General features: G+C 46.0%; 1 protein-coding gene across 1 annotated transcript in view; it reads right to left on the reverse strand.

Moving 5' to 3' along the window:
• Positions 1-733: 733 nt before the first annotated feature.
• STK4 (serine/threonine kinase 4) overlaps positions 734-14664 on the reverse strand; it is a 97409-nt gene continuing 83478 nt past the window's right edge. The window contains exon 11 of the mRNA XM_060120447.1: positions 734-5042. Within this exon, the coding sequence (XP_059976430.1) occupies positions 4884-5042 (159 nt within the window). The 3' untranslated portion in view covers positions 734-4883. The remainder of the gene's footprint in view (positions 5043-14664) is intronic.

Genomic DNA, 14664 nt, shown 5'->3' on the forward strand with positions numbered 1-14664 from the left:
TCGATTGTGGAACTATTATATGAAATACTGTAGAGCAATTTGACTTGGGACCTAAACTTAGTTTTCGGTGTAACTTTGCTCCCTCCCAGCTGTGGAGTAGATTTTTAAGACTAAGAGAACCCAGGCTCAGGCTAGGGAATTGTTTCTGGATAAGGATGGGCAGGACCCAGCCGATCCCCTCTGAGGCAGTGCCTGGCCTGGCTTCATCAACGACAGATAGAGATGAAGGATGCCATGGTGATCCTATGTCCAGACTCTCACACCAGACCCTTTGTACAGGCTGGTCCCTCTGCCCAGGATGCCTTCTCTCCCTCACTTCTCACCCCTTCTCCACCTGGCCGTCTCTTCCTCATTTTTAAAGTTCAGGATGTATTACCTCCTCCAGAAAAGCTTCCTTGGACATCCTAGCAGAACCGACTGTTGCTCCCTCCTGTGTCCACAGGTTGTGTACTTTCTTCTACCATAGTATTTCCAGTGTTGTATGCTTGTGGGCTGAACCGACTCCCCAGGTGGCCTGCAAGAGCTGTGCCTAGTTCATCTTTAAATCCCTGACAACAAGCTCAGTGCCTGGGACGCAGCAGGGTCCAACAAAAGTTTACTTCCTACGCCACCTACCTCTCCCCGGCTTTGGATTCCAGAATAAACACACCACAGAGTCGATGCCACAAAGGTTCACAATACCATCATCCAGGCTATAGATGGAGGCGCTCATTTTTAAAAAGATAGACTCTGGTCCAAATGACAGTTTATTTAAAACAAAGGTGACACGGTGGAGGAAGGAGGAAGGAGGGAGAACAACAATTCTAACATAAAAGCACATAGGAAGCATCTCAATTTTTTTTAAAAAAGGCAGTGGAGGAAGCTATGTCTCATACATATACAAACTGCTGACCTCGATTGGTTATTTACATCCAAACTTTATAAAATAGCATTTCAGGTCAGCTCTTAAGCCAGTGTTATTAGTTTTTGTTACAAAAAGTTAAAGCTACAAACTTCACATTTTTAAGTTGTACATCTGCAACAGCATTTAAGCTTTTTTTTTTTTCCAAGTTGGTCTGAGTGCAAGCTGGTAGAAGAGATTTTCTTTTTCCAAACACAAAAAAGAACATGGATTCCAAATGCAATGACTATAATCCTGATGAAGATACAGACATAGTGCTTAAGAAAGGATGGGGTGAGAGGATGTGGGCTGGGCAGGAACAATTTTCCAGTAAAAAAGGAGCTGCAATCTTTAGAGGCAACATGGTATGCTAGAAAGGGCACTGGAATAAGGATCAGAAGTCCTGGATTTGAATTCTGGCTCTGCCATATTCTAGCTACTTGACCTTGAGCAACAGACTTTACCTCTCTTGAGCCTCAGTTTCCTTATCTGTAAAATGAGGACAGTAATACCTGTATCACCCAGAGCCATTAAGTTTTCATAGATAAAGGGTTATTCGGACCATCTACTTCTTCTTGAGTGAGCTATGGTGCGTACTTTGTATCTTTCAAGGAATTTGTCTATTTTATTTAAGTTGTTGAATTTATTAGCATAAAGTTATTCATAAAGTTGTTATTAGCCTTTTAATATCTGTAGGATCTGTAATGATGTCACCTCTCTCATTCCTGATATTGGTAAGCACAACTGAATTTTAAATGGTATAAACAATACATCTCTGGCAGCAGGTGCTAAATAAATGTTTCCTGGATCAGAACCTACAGTCTGGAGGAGTCAAGGCTATAGTTCTTAAGTTGCTTTGGAGTATTGGGTCTATCTGTGTCTCTGTCTATCTATCTAACCATGTATCCATCAAGCCAAACATTCATCCACCAATCCATCCATCCATCCAATTGGTGGTTGGGAGAAGGGACAAGGAAAAAGAAAAATTGAAATTTGCTTCATAATTACTGATGAGGAAGCAGTAAAGATATTCTTGGAGAATCTGAGATTTTTAAAAGACACAGTTAGGTCTGGGTCATTGTTTCCTAGGAGAGGACAGGTCAGAGGCCCAGAGGCCCCTGGAAGCATGAGTCACAAATGCTCAAGCAATGACTGACACTCAGGGCTCAACGGAAGCCAGCTGACCTATCTTGAATTTAGTATTCAAGGAAAAAAATGACGAGGATTTGCTTCTCTGCCTTCCTGTCACAAGAAAACAAACACACCTTGTCAGGAAATCCATCTCATCCAAAATAAACTGACTTTTGGCCAAAGGGCTCTGCCTAGCTAGACTGGAAAGCAATGTACTTTGTTGGACCAGCATGCTGGATGCACACATGCTTGAAACAAAATAAACCTCAGATCGAGATTAATCACCCAAGAATATTTATGGGGGAAAACTGAACCTTCTTTTACTTGGCTCTAGCTTAGGAAGGGAGAAGAATGGGCATTCCCCTCCTGTGTGGCCAAGTGCAAAATCCTTTAAAAAAAAGAGAGAGAAAGAGAGAGAGACTGAGGCAGGACTGTTAATTAGTGCAGCAGATGGTGTAGGAAAATTCATGCTCCATACTTTGGGTTTTAAAACTCACTTGGCTGTCAGACTTGACTACTAATTCAGTGGTTTCTCAACCTGAGAACGCCAGCTAGAGTTTTTTAGTCTGTGCAAGAAAAGTGGTCATTTCATTTTTACGAAGGCTTGTTGGATAAACAGGGAACTATATTCAATATCCTGTGATAAACCATAATGGAAAAGAATGTGAAAAAAATGTATATCTATGTATAACTGAATCACTTTGCTGTACAGCAGAAATTAACACATTGTAAATCAACTATACTTGAATAAAATTAAAAAAAAAAAAAGACGACTTGTGACTTTCCTTTTCCCTGTAAATACTGGTCCCACATGGTGATGCTATGAATCCTGATTCTACCACTTACTACCTGTACCACCTTGGGAAAGAACTTTTTTCTCCCTGAACCTGTTTCTTCATCTATGAAATGGAGATAAAGTACTTAATTCACATAGTTATCGGGAAGTTTGGAGCTGCCACAAAGAGCCTACCTACCTAGTGCAGTGCCTGGCGTATAGTAAGTGGTCATGATCGCTAGCTGCCGTTGATTATTGTAGCGGGATCCTCGAATTGTCCTCTGTTGTCTGTACCTGTCACAAGGCTGCTTAGCTGGCCAAGCCCTGCAGACCGACAACAGCCTCTTGCATTTTAAAAAACTTGCTGTAATTGTAAAGAACAGAATCCAGCCACAGAAGAGGAACATTCCCTGACTCTCCACTGATCCCCAGGTTTGGGTAGCAAGAGCAATAATGGAATCAAATTACAGTATCCTTAGGTGCCACCTAGTCATAGCTCCCCTATCTGAGGGGAAGAGGTACTAGAAAACAAAAAGACAGTTGTCTTTCCCAACTGTCTGCTCTCGGCTGTGTGACTCAGTGACATGTGGCCTTGAGCCAAGGCTCCAGAGGGATGGCTCAGCGCTGTCTGTTGCAAAGCCCTCTGAGCTGCTTTAGGCCCCACAGCTGCCCGTGTGATGCCTGTCTGCTGTCCGGCAGATGCTGTGGAGCTCACGGAATGGCTGAAACTGAACGATCTGGCTCCCCTTGGGAATCTCTTCACAGCCAGTCGCCTACTGAAGAGACAAAGCAAGAGCAACTTTCCATTAGCAGGATTCCCTGAAACAACTTCACCAAAACTGACACAAGTGTCTTCCCTCCAAGAAGGGGCTGCTTGGTTTAGTGAAGCAGGAGTGAGGAGCCCCAAAGTCCAATTCCAGCTCTTACTTTAATTTGCTCTGTGATTTGGGCCATGTCACTTCTCCTCTCTAAGCCCCTGTTAGACCAGATGATGTCTATGGTCCCTTCCAGCTCTGGCATTTTACGGGTCTGGGTTGAGTCTCCTGGAGAACAAATCTTAGTCTGATATTCATGTACCCTTTCCAGACCCCGTAGCAGTAAAATGAAAAAGAAAACAGTCACACGTTTGAATGTGGGTCTCAAAAGCAATGCCCTCTACCCCTGTCTATAAGGAATGTGGAGCAAAATGCCATGTGTGTAATCTTCACATGGATGATGAGAATTTCAAAAACCTTTTCCCTTTTGCAGACTGAACATGGCTCCACTTTGCTAGGAGCTCCTGGAAGGCCTGTCCCCTTGCTGGATCACGTCTCCTCTTAAGGCACTGGGCAGTGTCTTTGCTGTGACTCTAGGCAGTTGGGAGAGTGGAGATGGATGAAAGGCATTGAAACTGCAAAGGCCCGTCTTGCAAGGAGAGTGCCAGGCTTCTCCTGGGACTCAGAAAGTAAACACCAGTACTCAAGCCTTTCCCTTGGGCATCACTGATAGCTCCAGAAGCCAGGGATGGCCTGCACAAGGCTGAAAGTGTGGTAAAGGAACAGGCCCCACCCTAATCTGTCAGTGCAGCCCTGCAAAAGGGTGGGGTTGGCTCCAGCGGGTGGAGTGCACCCAGCAGTCTCCTGGTGTTCTCTGCCCTCATGTCCCATAGTACCATAATCTTACAGAAAAGAGGCAACTGTTTAAAACTGTACCTATACAGAGATGCCACCACGCCATGTGGGGAATCTAGTTATAATTTATATATATATGCATATTTATATATATTTTTTAAAGTCTTCCAGAAAGAACCACTGAAAGCTACTGGGAGAAGAAAAACAAAAGACAATGGGACACTTTCCCAGCTCTCACTCAACTAGGAGTCTCTGCTTCTGGGGTTGAAAACTCTGAGTTTCAAAGCGCCCACATGAATCCTCTGAAATGATATAACTGCCCAGTTTAAATACACACATCAGGGCGGCGCGCTGACCGGCACAGCAGCCCTGGCCACTGGCGCGCGTTCCTGAGTTCACAGAGGGGCTGGAGAGATGATGGAGGCAGCTGGAGGGCCGAGTGAGCCAGAGTTCACCGTCGGCCTGGGGCCCTGCCGGCCTCGCCCCCTCAGAAGTTCTGCTGCCGCCGCTTCTTAGCCTCAATGGCATCAAGAATGGGCTGCCGCTTCGACTGGTACTTCTGCCGGATCTCTTCAATCTCCTGCTCCATCATGGGGTCCAGGGCCAAGAGCCTCTTCTGAAGGTCCTCCACGGTCCAACTCTTCAGCTGCAAGAGAGGGAGAAAGTATAGTCACGACAAGGTCCAGGTCAGTGGCTTTTGGAGACAACGTATCCCAGGAAGAGTTCTTTTTTCTTTTGGCCGGGCCATGTGGCTTGTGGGATCTTACTTCCCTTATCAGGGATTGAACTGTGCCCTCGGCAGTGAAAGTGCAGAGTCCTAACCACTAGACCGCCGAGGAATTCCCCTGGGAAGAGTTCTAAGTGTTAATCTCTTTGTTTTTTTTTTTTTTTTTTTTGTGGTACGCGGGCCTCTCACTGCTGTGACCTCTCCCATTGCAGAACACAGGCTCCGGGCGCGCAGGCCCAGCGGCCGTGGCTCACAGGCCCAGCCGCTCCGCGGCACGTGGGATCCTCCCGGACCGGGACACGAACCCGCGTCCCCTGCATCGGCAGGCGGACTCCCAACCACTGCGCCACCAGGGAAGCGTTCTAAGTGTTAATCTCTTTGATTTACTGTTCCTTGACCAGGAACTTAATGAATGAGACTTCCATCTCCCCTCTCTTGTAAATTAATTACATTGGATTCATTGTTAGGGCACTAAAATAACAGTAACTTGGTATATATAGTATAATGATTGCCTCCTGGCTCTCATCCTACCCGTGACATGGGCATCTGCACGGTGGCCACGTCTCCTTCGGGACCCTACACCAGGGAGGACAGATGCTCGCTGAGGATCGGATGCCCTCCCCCGGCCCCCGTCTCCCCACACCACAGTGTCTCGGCACTGTCATCCTAGTCATCGCTAGCATTTACTGGGGGCACCACTCTAAGCGAGCACTTTATATGGATGATCGACGTAAGTGTCTTGGGAATACAGACACAAGCCCTTTGTGGGGGTGGTGGGACGGGGGGCTAGCTGGAGAAGCCCTGAAACTTCTGAGATGAAGTTTCCGTCATGCAGAAAGGAAAAAGAGGACCTGATATCTAAGTTAATAATAAAGGCAAGCACCTACACAATGCTCTCCATGCGCCAGACACTAAGTGCTTGACATACATTATACATCAATTAATTTAATCCTCATGACAATCCTGTGATTTCAGTATATTATTATCCCTATGTCACAGATGAACAAGCCAAGGAAGAGGGTGTCTCAGTGATTTGCCCAGTGTCTCACGGCCGAGACGTGGCAGAGTCAAGATTCAAACCCAGAGGCCCTGCTCTTAACCAGCGGTGGGGGCAGGCAGACTCGCAAAAGCACGGGTTTGAGAACCAACTCAACCTGTGTTGGAAACGTGGTTCTGCCTCTGCAGATGCTGTGAGACTCACGCCAGGGACCGATCGCTCCAGGGCTTCCTCATCTACAGAAGTGGGACCACAGGGCCTCATCGTGTTTATTATAAGAATCAAATGAGACCGTGGCTGTCGGGTGGTCGGCACAGCGCCTGATGCCCTGTGTGCTTAACGATGGCAATGAGTGTGACAACACACAATCTTGGCTACAGCCCAGGGGGGCGCCATCTTCCACCTGTGTCTGCAGCTGTCGGGCAAGTGGCCTCGTGGCCATTGCCGTATGTGTGGAGTGTTCACTGCATCCGAGCGAGGCCAGGCCAGGCTGGCAGGGGCGGGAATGAATGCCGACGTTCTCCACAGCCGGTGGTGAGAAATTCTGTGAGCTCACAGCCAGGGTAACAGGCACAGTGTTTCAGGAACTCAAAAGGCTCACTCAAGTATCGCGGGAGATTTATAGAATCACCGGCTCCCTCAGCCCCTGCCTGAGGCCTCACCAGGGACAGGGTGTCGAAAGGTGGGTGAAGGAGCCTCTTTCTGTCCCCCTCTTCCCTTTAGAGGGAAGCGCTGCAGTGGCCTCCCTAGAAATGGCTTAGTGACCTGTCACCACAGGAATGTCCCTTGGTCCACTTCAGGGAGGTGGTCTCAGAAGTGAGAAAAGCCTCACAGTTCAAGACGGAAGGTTCTTTCTAATATGAGAATGGAAAGGCTTGAGAGGGTGTGGAAGTGCTGGAAAGTCAGGCTGAAAAAATCCATCTTGCCTTCCAGCCTGTGTGATTTTACTCCATCCTGGAGGCTGGTGTTCTTGGTGCAGGGACACCCCGGAGGGTGATGCTTGCCTAGTCTTGAGCTTTTCCAATTCCTTCTCCAAAGAGAGGACACCCTAAACCTAATACTGAATGTAACTGGTGGTTAAGGACAGATCCTAACTGCACTGGCTGTGTAACCTTGGACAAACAACTTGCCCTCTTTGAGCCTCACTTTTCTCCTCTGGAAAACAGACAATCTCAGTTCCTCCAACCTTGGGGTGAAAAGAGAATTGGACGAGTTCATAATAGGTGTGGCGCTCTTACTGCAGGACTTCATGTCGTATGTATTTGGTGGACAGCAAACATGCCATAAATGGTAGCTATCACTGTTGTTATTAATAACTGTTATTGTTGTTATATTATCATTATTATTAATATTATTGGGAAGTCTCTAATTAATCTCTCATCAATAAGCTGTTCCTGTAACCTCAGATCCAAACCAGAGTCAAAGGAGTGAAAAAGAGAATATTCTGCTTTATTTTGGGTTAACAATGCCTAAGGGCTGGCACTTTCCCACAATGCCTGTTAACGTCTGTATAGTTTAACAAAATAGTTTTCATCCAACCATTCATCAAATATTCACTGAATACCTACTCTAGGCCAGGCACTGTGTACTGAAGGCACATAGGATCCTTCAGTGGAAAGAAAAACAAAAAGCTCCCCAAATCGTTGCCCTCACGAAGCTTACATTTTAGTGAGGTGAGACAGACATATGACAAGTAACACAGTAAATTAGTAAATGACTCTTAGATTAGAAGGTGTTACAGAAAAGAAAAGAAAAAAGATACAGTGAAGGAAGGCGAGTTGGGAATTGGGACGGGAGGCTTGCTTCTGATCCATCCATTTGGATAAAGACTCAACTGCAAGATGAAGAAGTGCAAGTCGGTGGAACTGCACTGGCTTGCCAGCTTGTCCTGCCACTTCAGGCAAGCACCACCTCCTCCCTAGGCCTCAGTTTCCCCCACTTGTAAGAGAGGGCTGCCTGGACGATCTCAAAGGTCTTCTGAAACTCAGTGGTTCTCAAAGTACGATCCATGGATCACCTGCATCAGAATCACTTGTTGAAAATACAGACTCCTGAGACCCCAACCAGAGCTACTTGATCAGGCTCCCTGGGAGGGGAGGCGCAGGACTTCAGATGCTAGAGAAGCTATTCAGGCGTTTCTTCTAAGCCCTCAATTTGATAAGCGTGATCCTACACCTTCCTTCTCCTCTTCCCGGCAGTGAAATTCTCACAAAGTAATTGCTGCCTGTCTCTGGTCAAGGCTTCTTCTAGGTTTCCAATTTCTATGCAGCTCTTTTGCCCTTGATTCTAATCTGGGGGCAACAACAAGCACCCTGGCTTTATCTCAGCCACCTTCAGACTAATTTACTTGCCCTAAGGCCCTTGGGGCTTAAGTTACAACTGACCTATTAGAACACAGCCAGCCAGTCACACCATCCAGATATGGATTTTTCTGAAAACAAGCTCAGAGAATGGTTTTATGGCGCCAAGGGTAGCATTTCACCTTCCTGGTCCTTGGTGGCATAAATAAATTTCAAATGTATATCCTGCAGTAAAATAGCTGTGGTTCTACAGTTTCCTGCAGGCGGCATCCTGATGGAGTAAATGCTCATACCAGCCACATAGGTAGCTTGAGCGGTTTTCACTAGCTAAAGGGAATATCACCGTTTAGTATCTCATCTAAACCCTAGGACTGAAACATCCTCTCTACACTGTGATCCCCACAGTTCCATCTCTAGACCAGCATTCTCCTCTGAACTCCAGACTCACACACCCTGATCACATCCTGCTGGCTACCTCCGTCCCTTAACACGTCCAAACTAAAACTCTTGAGTCCCATCCTCCCTCATCCCCAAGCCTCTTCTCCTTAGCCCCCGGTCTTCCCCATCTCAGGAACGGCACCCCCATCCTCCCAGGTGCTCAAAATCATCCCCGACTTTCCCCTTTGTGTCACCACCCCCTTGCCCACATACAGTCCTTTGATCTAGTCTCTGAAATACTGGTATAACTCAAATCCAACCACTTTTCTCATCTCTGCCTCCAAGCCCTCAATTCAGGCCACCATCATCTCCCAGCAACAAACAATTAAAAATACAGAAATGAGCCACCCTTATGTTGCCTACTGCATTTAGAATAAAATCCAACAACTCACCAGGGGCTACAATGGCCCTGCATCTCTGGCCTATCATCCCCTCCAACTTCATGACTGCTGTTGCTCAGGACCCTCTAGCTATGCTTTATTTCAGATTGTCAGACAGGCCACACTTTTCTGGCCTCAGGGGCTATGCAGTTAATGATCCTCCTGCCTGGATGGCTTGTCGCCAGTTCTTCCTTATCCTTTTGGCCTTAGCTCAGATGTGAACTCCTCAGAGCACTCAAGCAAGCCCTCTCCTGCAAGCAAGCCAGCCCGTCTTATCTAGAAAGGCTGCTGGAGGAGCAGCTGGGTTTAGGGGGAGAGCAGTGGCTTTGAGTCAGACGGCCCTGGTTCCACGGGTGCCCTGCCTTTGGGTGCTGGATGGCCCTGGGCAAGTCTTTAATGTGTGCCACACCTGCGTGCTTTTTCAATGGAGGACAACAGTATTTCACCTACAAGGGAACTTGTGAGGCTTAGAGGTGTTGGTAAAGTATAAAACATAGCGCCTGGTGCGCAGAAAGAAAGTAGATAAATGGAAGCTGCCACCTGAAGTCCTTTATTGGAAAATGGAGGAAATAGGTGAGTAATATAAATAGTAGCTGCTGCTGCTATAAGAACGGAGCTTGATGAGCTCACAGTGTGGTGCAGGACACACACCCCACTCACAGAGGCGTCTCTAGTGAACTCTGTGTGAGAAACCCTGAATCAGATGGACCTGGCTTGTTTCTTCTGGGCCAGACGACAGCAAAGTCCTCAGATTGCCGGCGTGAGGACGGAGCCAGAAGGCTGATGGGAAGTGACTTCTTCTCAAATGGCCTTAGCAACCCTGAGATTCTGAATGATGGCGTGTCAATGTCAGTTGCACAAGTGGCCTAGAGAACAACCGAGAAGATCTGGCTGGTGTTTCATCACAAGCAACAAGTCATAGGAATTACACTGACAGTGAGCCCATCTTGAATCAGCAGGGTCAAGCTAAACTGAACACATTAGAACATACAGGAGAGTTTCATCCTGCCTTGGCAACGAGGCCCATGGTGAACAAACAATCCAAGGTACAGGATTTAGACCTATTTCAAAGGCCTGCTCCGCTGCTGCCAGAAACTCTTACCTCAGAAGTCTATCATGAGAATGGTGTCATGATATGTCCCTAAAAAAAAATTCAAACATATCATCCCTTCGGGACAGGTAAGTCAGGCTGATACCCTGTCACAGGTGATGTTTTATTGCAGCCAAGAACGAACACACCTTTGGAACTTAGCAAGATGATAAGGAAGCTTGATAGAGGCGAAACTACCAGCAGGCCACCCCATTCCTTTACCACCCGCCCCTAGAAGGTTAGCAAAAGTGCAACAGAGAAAACATATAAAGGTCAGGCAAAAGGTATTTAAGACATGGATTTAGTTCTACCAAAGATAAGTTCCCTATCTTGAATTGACCTTATCTTTATCTAGGGGTGGATTCAAGACTGGGGAGAGGTGACTCCAGTAAGATAGGACTCTCCAGGGATGCAGTCACCTCTCAGCAGATGAGTGAGAAGATGATAGCCAAGCAGGAAAGCAAGGACGCTGACACCCAAATCACAGCTGGTGTGGATTAAGTAAGCACTAGATTATTCGATTTCAAAAGATCTTGTTCCTTAAATAAGCCTTGTGAGAATTTTAATGAGAGATTTCCTCTGATTCAAATTGTGGTCAGGCCAAACCATGTCTCCCTCAGTCCCTCATAAACTCTGCCTCATGCTTCTCCAATAAGGAAGAAAAGTGGCAAAACTGTTATCAGTGAATTATTACTTCAATCCCATTCTGAGCTTATGATGACTTCAAATCAATACATGGAACGGTTACCAGAATTCCAATCAAAGCAAACATGACTGCACGTGTATAAAATATTTACGAAGATGACTGGAATGAAATGCAGACTTTAAGCATAGGTAAAACAAAGACATCTGGCTTCAAGCAGGCACAGTGATATAATGACAAGAGCTCCAACAGCGGTCAGAAGATTGGCCTCAGACAACCTGAAGACTGCATCCAGAGAGCCCCCTACCGAGAGAGGGTTCAGTATGAATCGTGTGTGTATGTGTGTGTGTGTGTGTGCGTATGAAGGATGTAATTTGATAAATGGTATAAACAAAAAGACAATAAAGCAAAGGGGTTTTTTCCTTTAAATAATGGGGTTTTACTATAATATGAAGAATAGGGAATTCCTTGGTGGTCCAATGGTTAGGACTCTGAGCTTTCACTGCCGAGGGTGTGGATTCAATCCCTGGTCGGGGAGCTAAGATCCCACAAGTGGTGCAGCAAAAGAAAGAGAGAGAGAGAGGGGGAAAGAGAGAGAGAAGGAGAGAGATAGAGAAAGAGAGAGAGAGAGAAAGAGAGAAGGAGGGAAGGAGAGAAAAGAAAGAAAGAAAAAGAAAGAAAGGAAGGGAGGGAGGGAAGGAGGGAGGAAGGGAGGGAGGAAGAAGGAAAGGAAGGGACTTCCCTGGTGGCGCAGTGGTTAAGAATCTGCCTGCCAATGCAGGGGACACGGGTTCGATCCGGGAAGATCCCACATGCCTCAGAGCAACTAGGCCCATGCGTCACAACTACTGAGCCTGTGCTCTAGAGCACGCGAGCCACAACTACTGAGCTCACGTGCCACAACTACTGAAGCCCACGCACCTACAGCCCATGCTCTTCAACAAGAGAAGCAACCGCCACCAGAAGCCCGCGCACCACAACAAAGAGTAGCCCCCGCTCACCGCAACTAGAGAAAGCCCGCGCGCAGCAACGAAGACACAACGCAGCCATACATAAATAAATAAATAAATAAATAAATAAATAAATAAATAAAACAAAGCAAACTCTATGGAGATAAAACATAATAAAAAAAAAAGAAGGGAAGGAAGGAAGGGGGAAGAAAGAACAGTACTTGCGTTCTCCTGGTTATTTGTGATTTCCTGAAAGTCATCCTTAAACTTCTGTGACAAAATGAATTTTATTTTATTTTATTTTTTTGTGGTATGCGGACCCCTCACTGTTGTGGCCTCTCCCGTTGCGGAGCACAGGCTCCGGACGCGCAGGCTCAGCCGCTCCGCGGCATGTGGGATCTTCCCGGACTGGGGCACAAACCTGTGTCCCCTGTATCGGCAGGCGGACTCTCAACCACTGCGCCACTTTGAAGAAGTACTTTTACATGCTTAGAATTTACTCCAACTCTGTTCTGGCATGAACTTTTACAACTTACTCTGAAAGTCACAAGGCACCTGCTTTTGGTTGTTGTTTCAGTTTGGTTTTGTCTGTGAGTTTTATAATAGCCGTTGGCCAAAGGTAGTCAAGTTTTGACCAAACCCAGATTTTTCACTGCCATCATGATTCTGGCTTTCCACAGCAAGAACCCAAAAAGAAATTTCATACCCCAAATATAAAAGAGTAATGGACCTCAAGAGGCACTGCATTGCTAATATTTAACATTACATCTTTAATTATAAAGACGCAGCGAGTACCGGCTCTGTCAGACACCTGTGCTTGGCCTGAACTGGGCAGGAGTAGGGATGATTGAGGGGTGTGGCCAAGTAAGGGTGTGTATGGGACAGAAAGAGTATGGCAGGGTCCTTTCACACTAGAAGTAGAAATAAACGAGGTAGATAAGTCATGAAACAAAGCTACAGTATGAGGCATTACTGAGTAAGTGCCCAATGACTGCTAATTAGAGCTACTCTGAATTGAGTGCTATGTGCTAGGTAGGCACTGTGCTCAGCACTTTACATGCATCATCTCATGTAATCCTCAGAGGAGTCCACGAAATAAGTAGTGGTATCCATTTTACAGAGATGGAAACTGAGACTTAGAGAGATACAGGAGTTGTTCCCCTGACCCCAGAGCCAGCAAATGTAAGTGACTGGGTTAGGATATGAGCTCTTGCATGTCTGAGTGCAAAGCCAAGCCAACTCTGTGTCAAGGCAACATGTACTACAGTTGAGGGAAGGAAGAATCTCTGTGGTCAGAGTCTCTGAGAGAAAGAGCTTGCCTTTTTATATATTTATAGTGCAAAGAAGGGGTACTCACTCTAATTCAGGGAAAGTCTGAATTGTAGAATTTTCAAAAATGAAATGCAAATCTTGTTATTTCAAGTAACTATCACATATGAGGTACAGGGAGCTAATAAAATTAGGTTAAGTAAATGAAAGGATTTATGAGTTCACTTATCAATATTACTAATAGCTACTCAAAATTCCTTTGGGTGCCATGGTTTTTCATGCCTCCATGCTTCTGCAGAACAGAATCCTCCCTGTCCTCGGATTAGGAGATGCCCATTCGACCCTGTAGCCCCGCTCAAGCTCCCACTCCTCTCTCTCCCCAACTCCCTTTTCCTTTTACTAAAGTGGGAGCTATTTAAGAGTAGGAACTACCTCTAATATATTTTCAGAGAGTCAGGACAGCAGAAAACAGTTCTCAATGAATATTTAATAAAGAAATAGATCCTTCGATCTTGAAGCCTTTGCTTGAAAATGATACTGACTTTTTATTGGCTTCCCTCAATTACTAGTAAGACACCGGGCTTTTCGGAAGCTTTGAAAATATGTAACCAATAAATAAGCCTAAGAGCATAATATAAGTGTGTTAAATAAGGTTATGTCAGTTACTCCAAACTGACTCATGCATGCCAAAATCAAAATGAACAGCTCATCCAGTGTAATGACTGCAATAAAGTTACAAGGGAAAATGGACAGGAAAATCCACGCTGGTCTTGATGGCTGATGACTGCTCTTTAAGAAAAATTCTGTTTTAAGAGTAGCTATAAATTGGTTTATAGATTTCACACTTAAGGAAGCCAAACTATGAGAGGAAAATTTTCAGGAAGTTAGCAAACACATAGACTCCTAGAATAACTAAACGTCCTAAAATAACTGTCAATGTCTAAAGGAGGCAAAGTAGAGGAATAGAGCTGAATGTGATGCTCCTGATATGTGAAAGCACGAAAGGGAGACATCAACAGTATCATCGTTCTTGCGGGATATTAATCTTTCAGAGGATATGAAAACCTAAAACACCAACTGCACCAAGCTGCTGTATGTTTTGTTTTGTTTTGTTTGTTTTTTTGCGGTACGCGGGCCTCTCACTGCTGTGGCCTCTCCCGTTGCAGAGCACAGGCTCCGGACGCGCAGGCTCAGCGGCCATGGCTCAGAGGCCCAGCCGCTCCGCGGCACGAACCCGCGTCCCCGGCATCGGCAGGCGGACTCCCAACCACTGCGCCACCAGGGAAGCCCCAAGATGCTGTTTTAATGTAGCTGAAGAATTCGGGAAAAGGGCTAGCTAATCACACAAGAATCCCTATAAGTTGTGCCTTTGCACACTTTCTTGGGCTGGAAATTTCCAAGGTAACAAAAAGTCCAGGCTATTTTCTCTCTTATCTTACCAAATAAGAAGAAGCCCAAAGAGTCCCAAGCAAAA

This window comes from Mesoplodon densirostris, chromosome 16, assembly GCF_025265405.1.
Source record: "Mesoplodon densirostris isolate mMesDen1 chromosome 16, mMesDen1 primary haplotype, whole genome shotgun sequence".
NCBI lineage: Eukaryota > Metazoa > Chordata > Mammalia > Artiodactyla > Ziphiidae > Mesoplodon > Mesoplodon densirostris.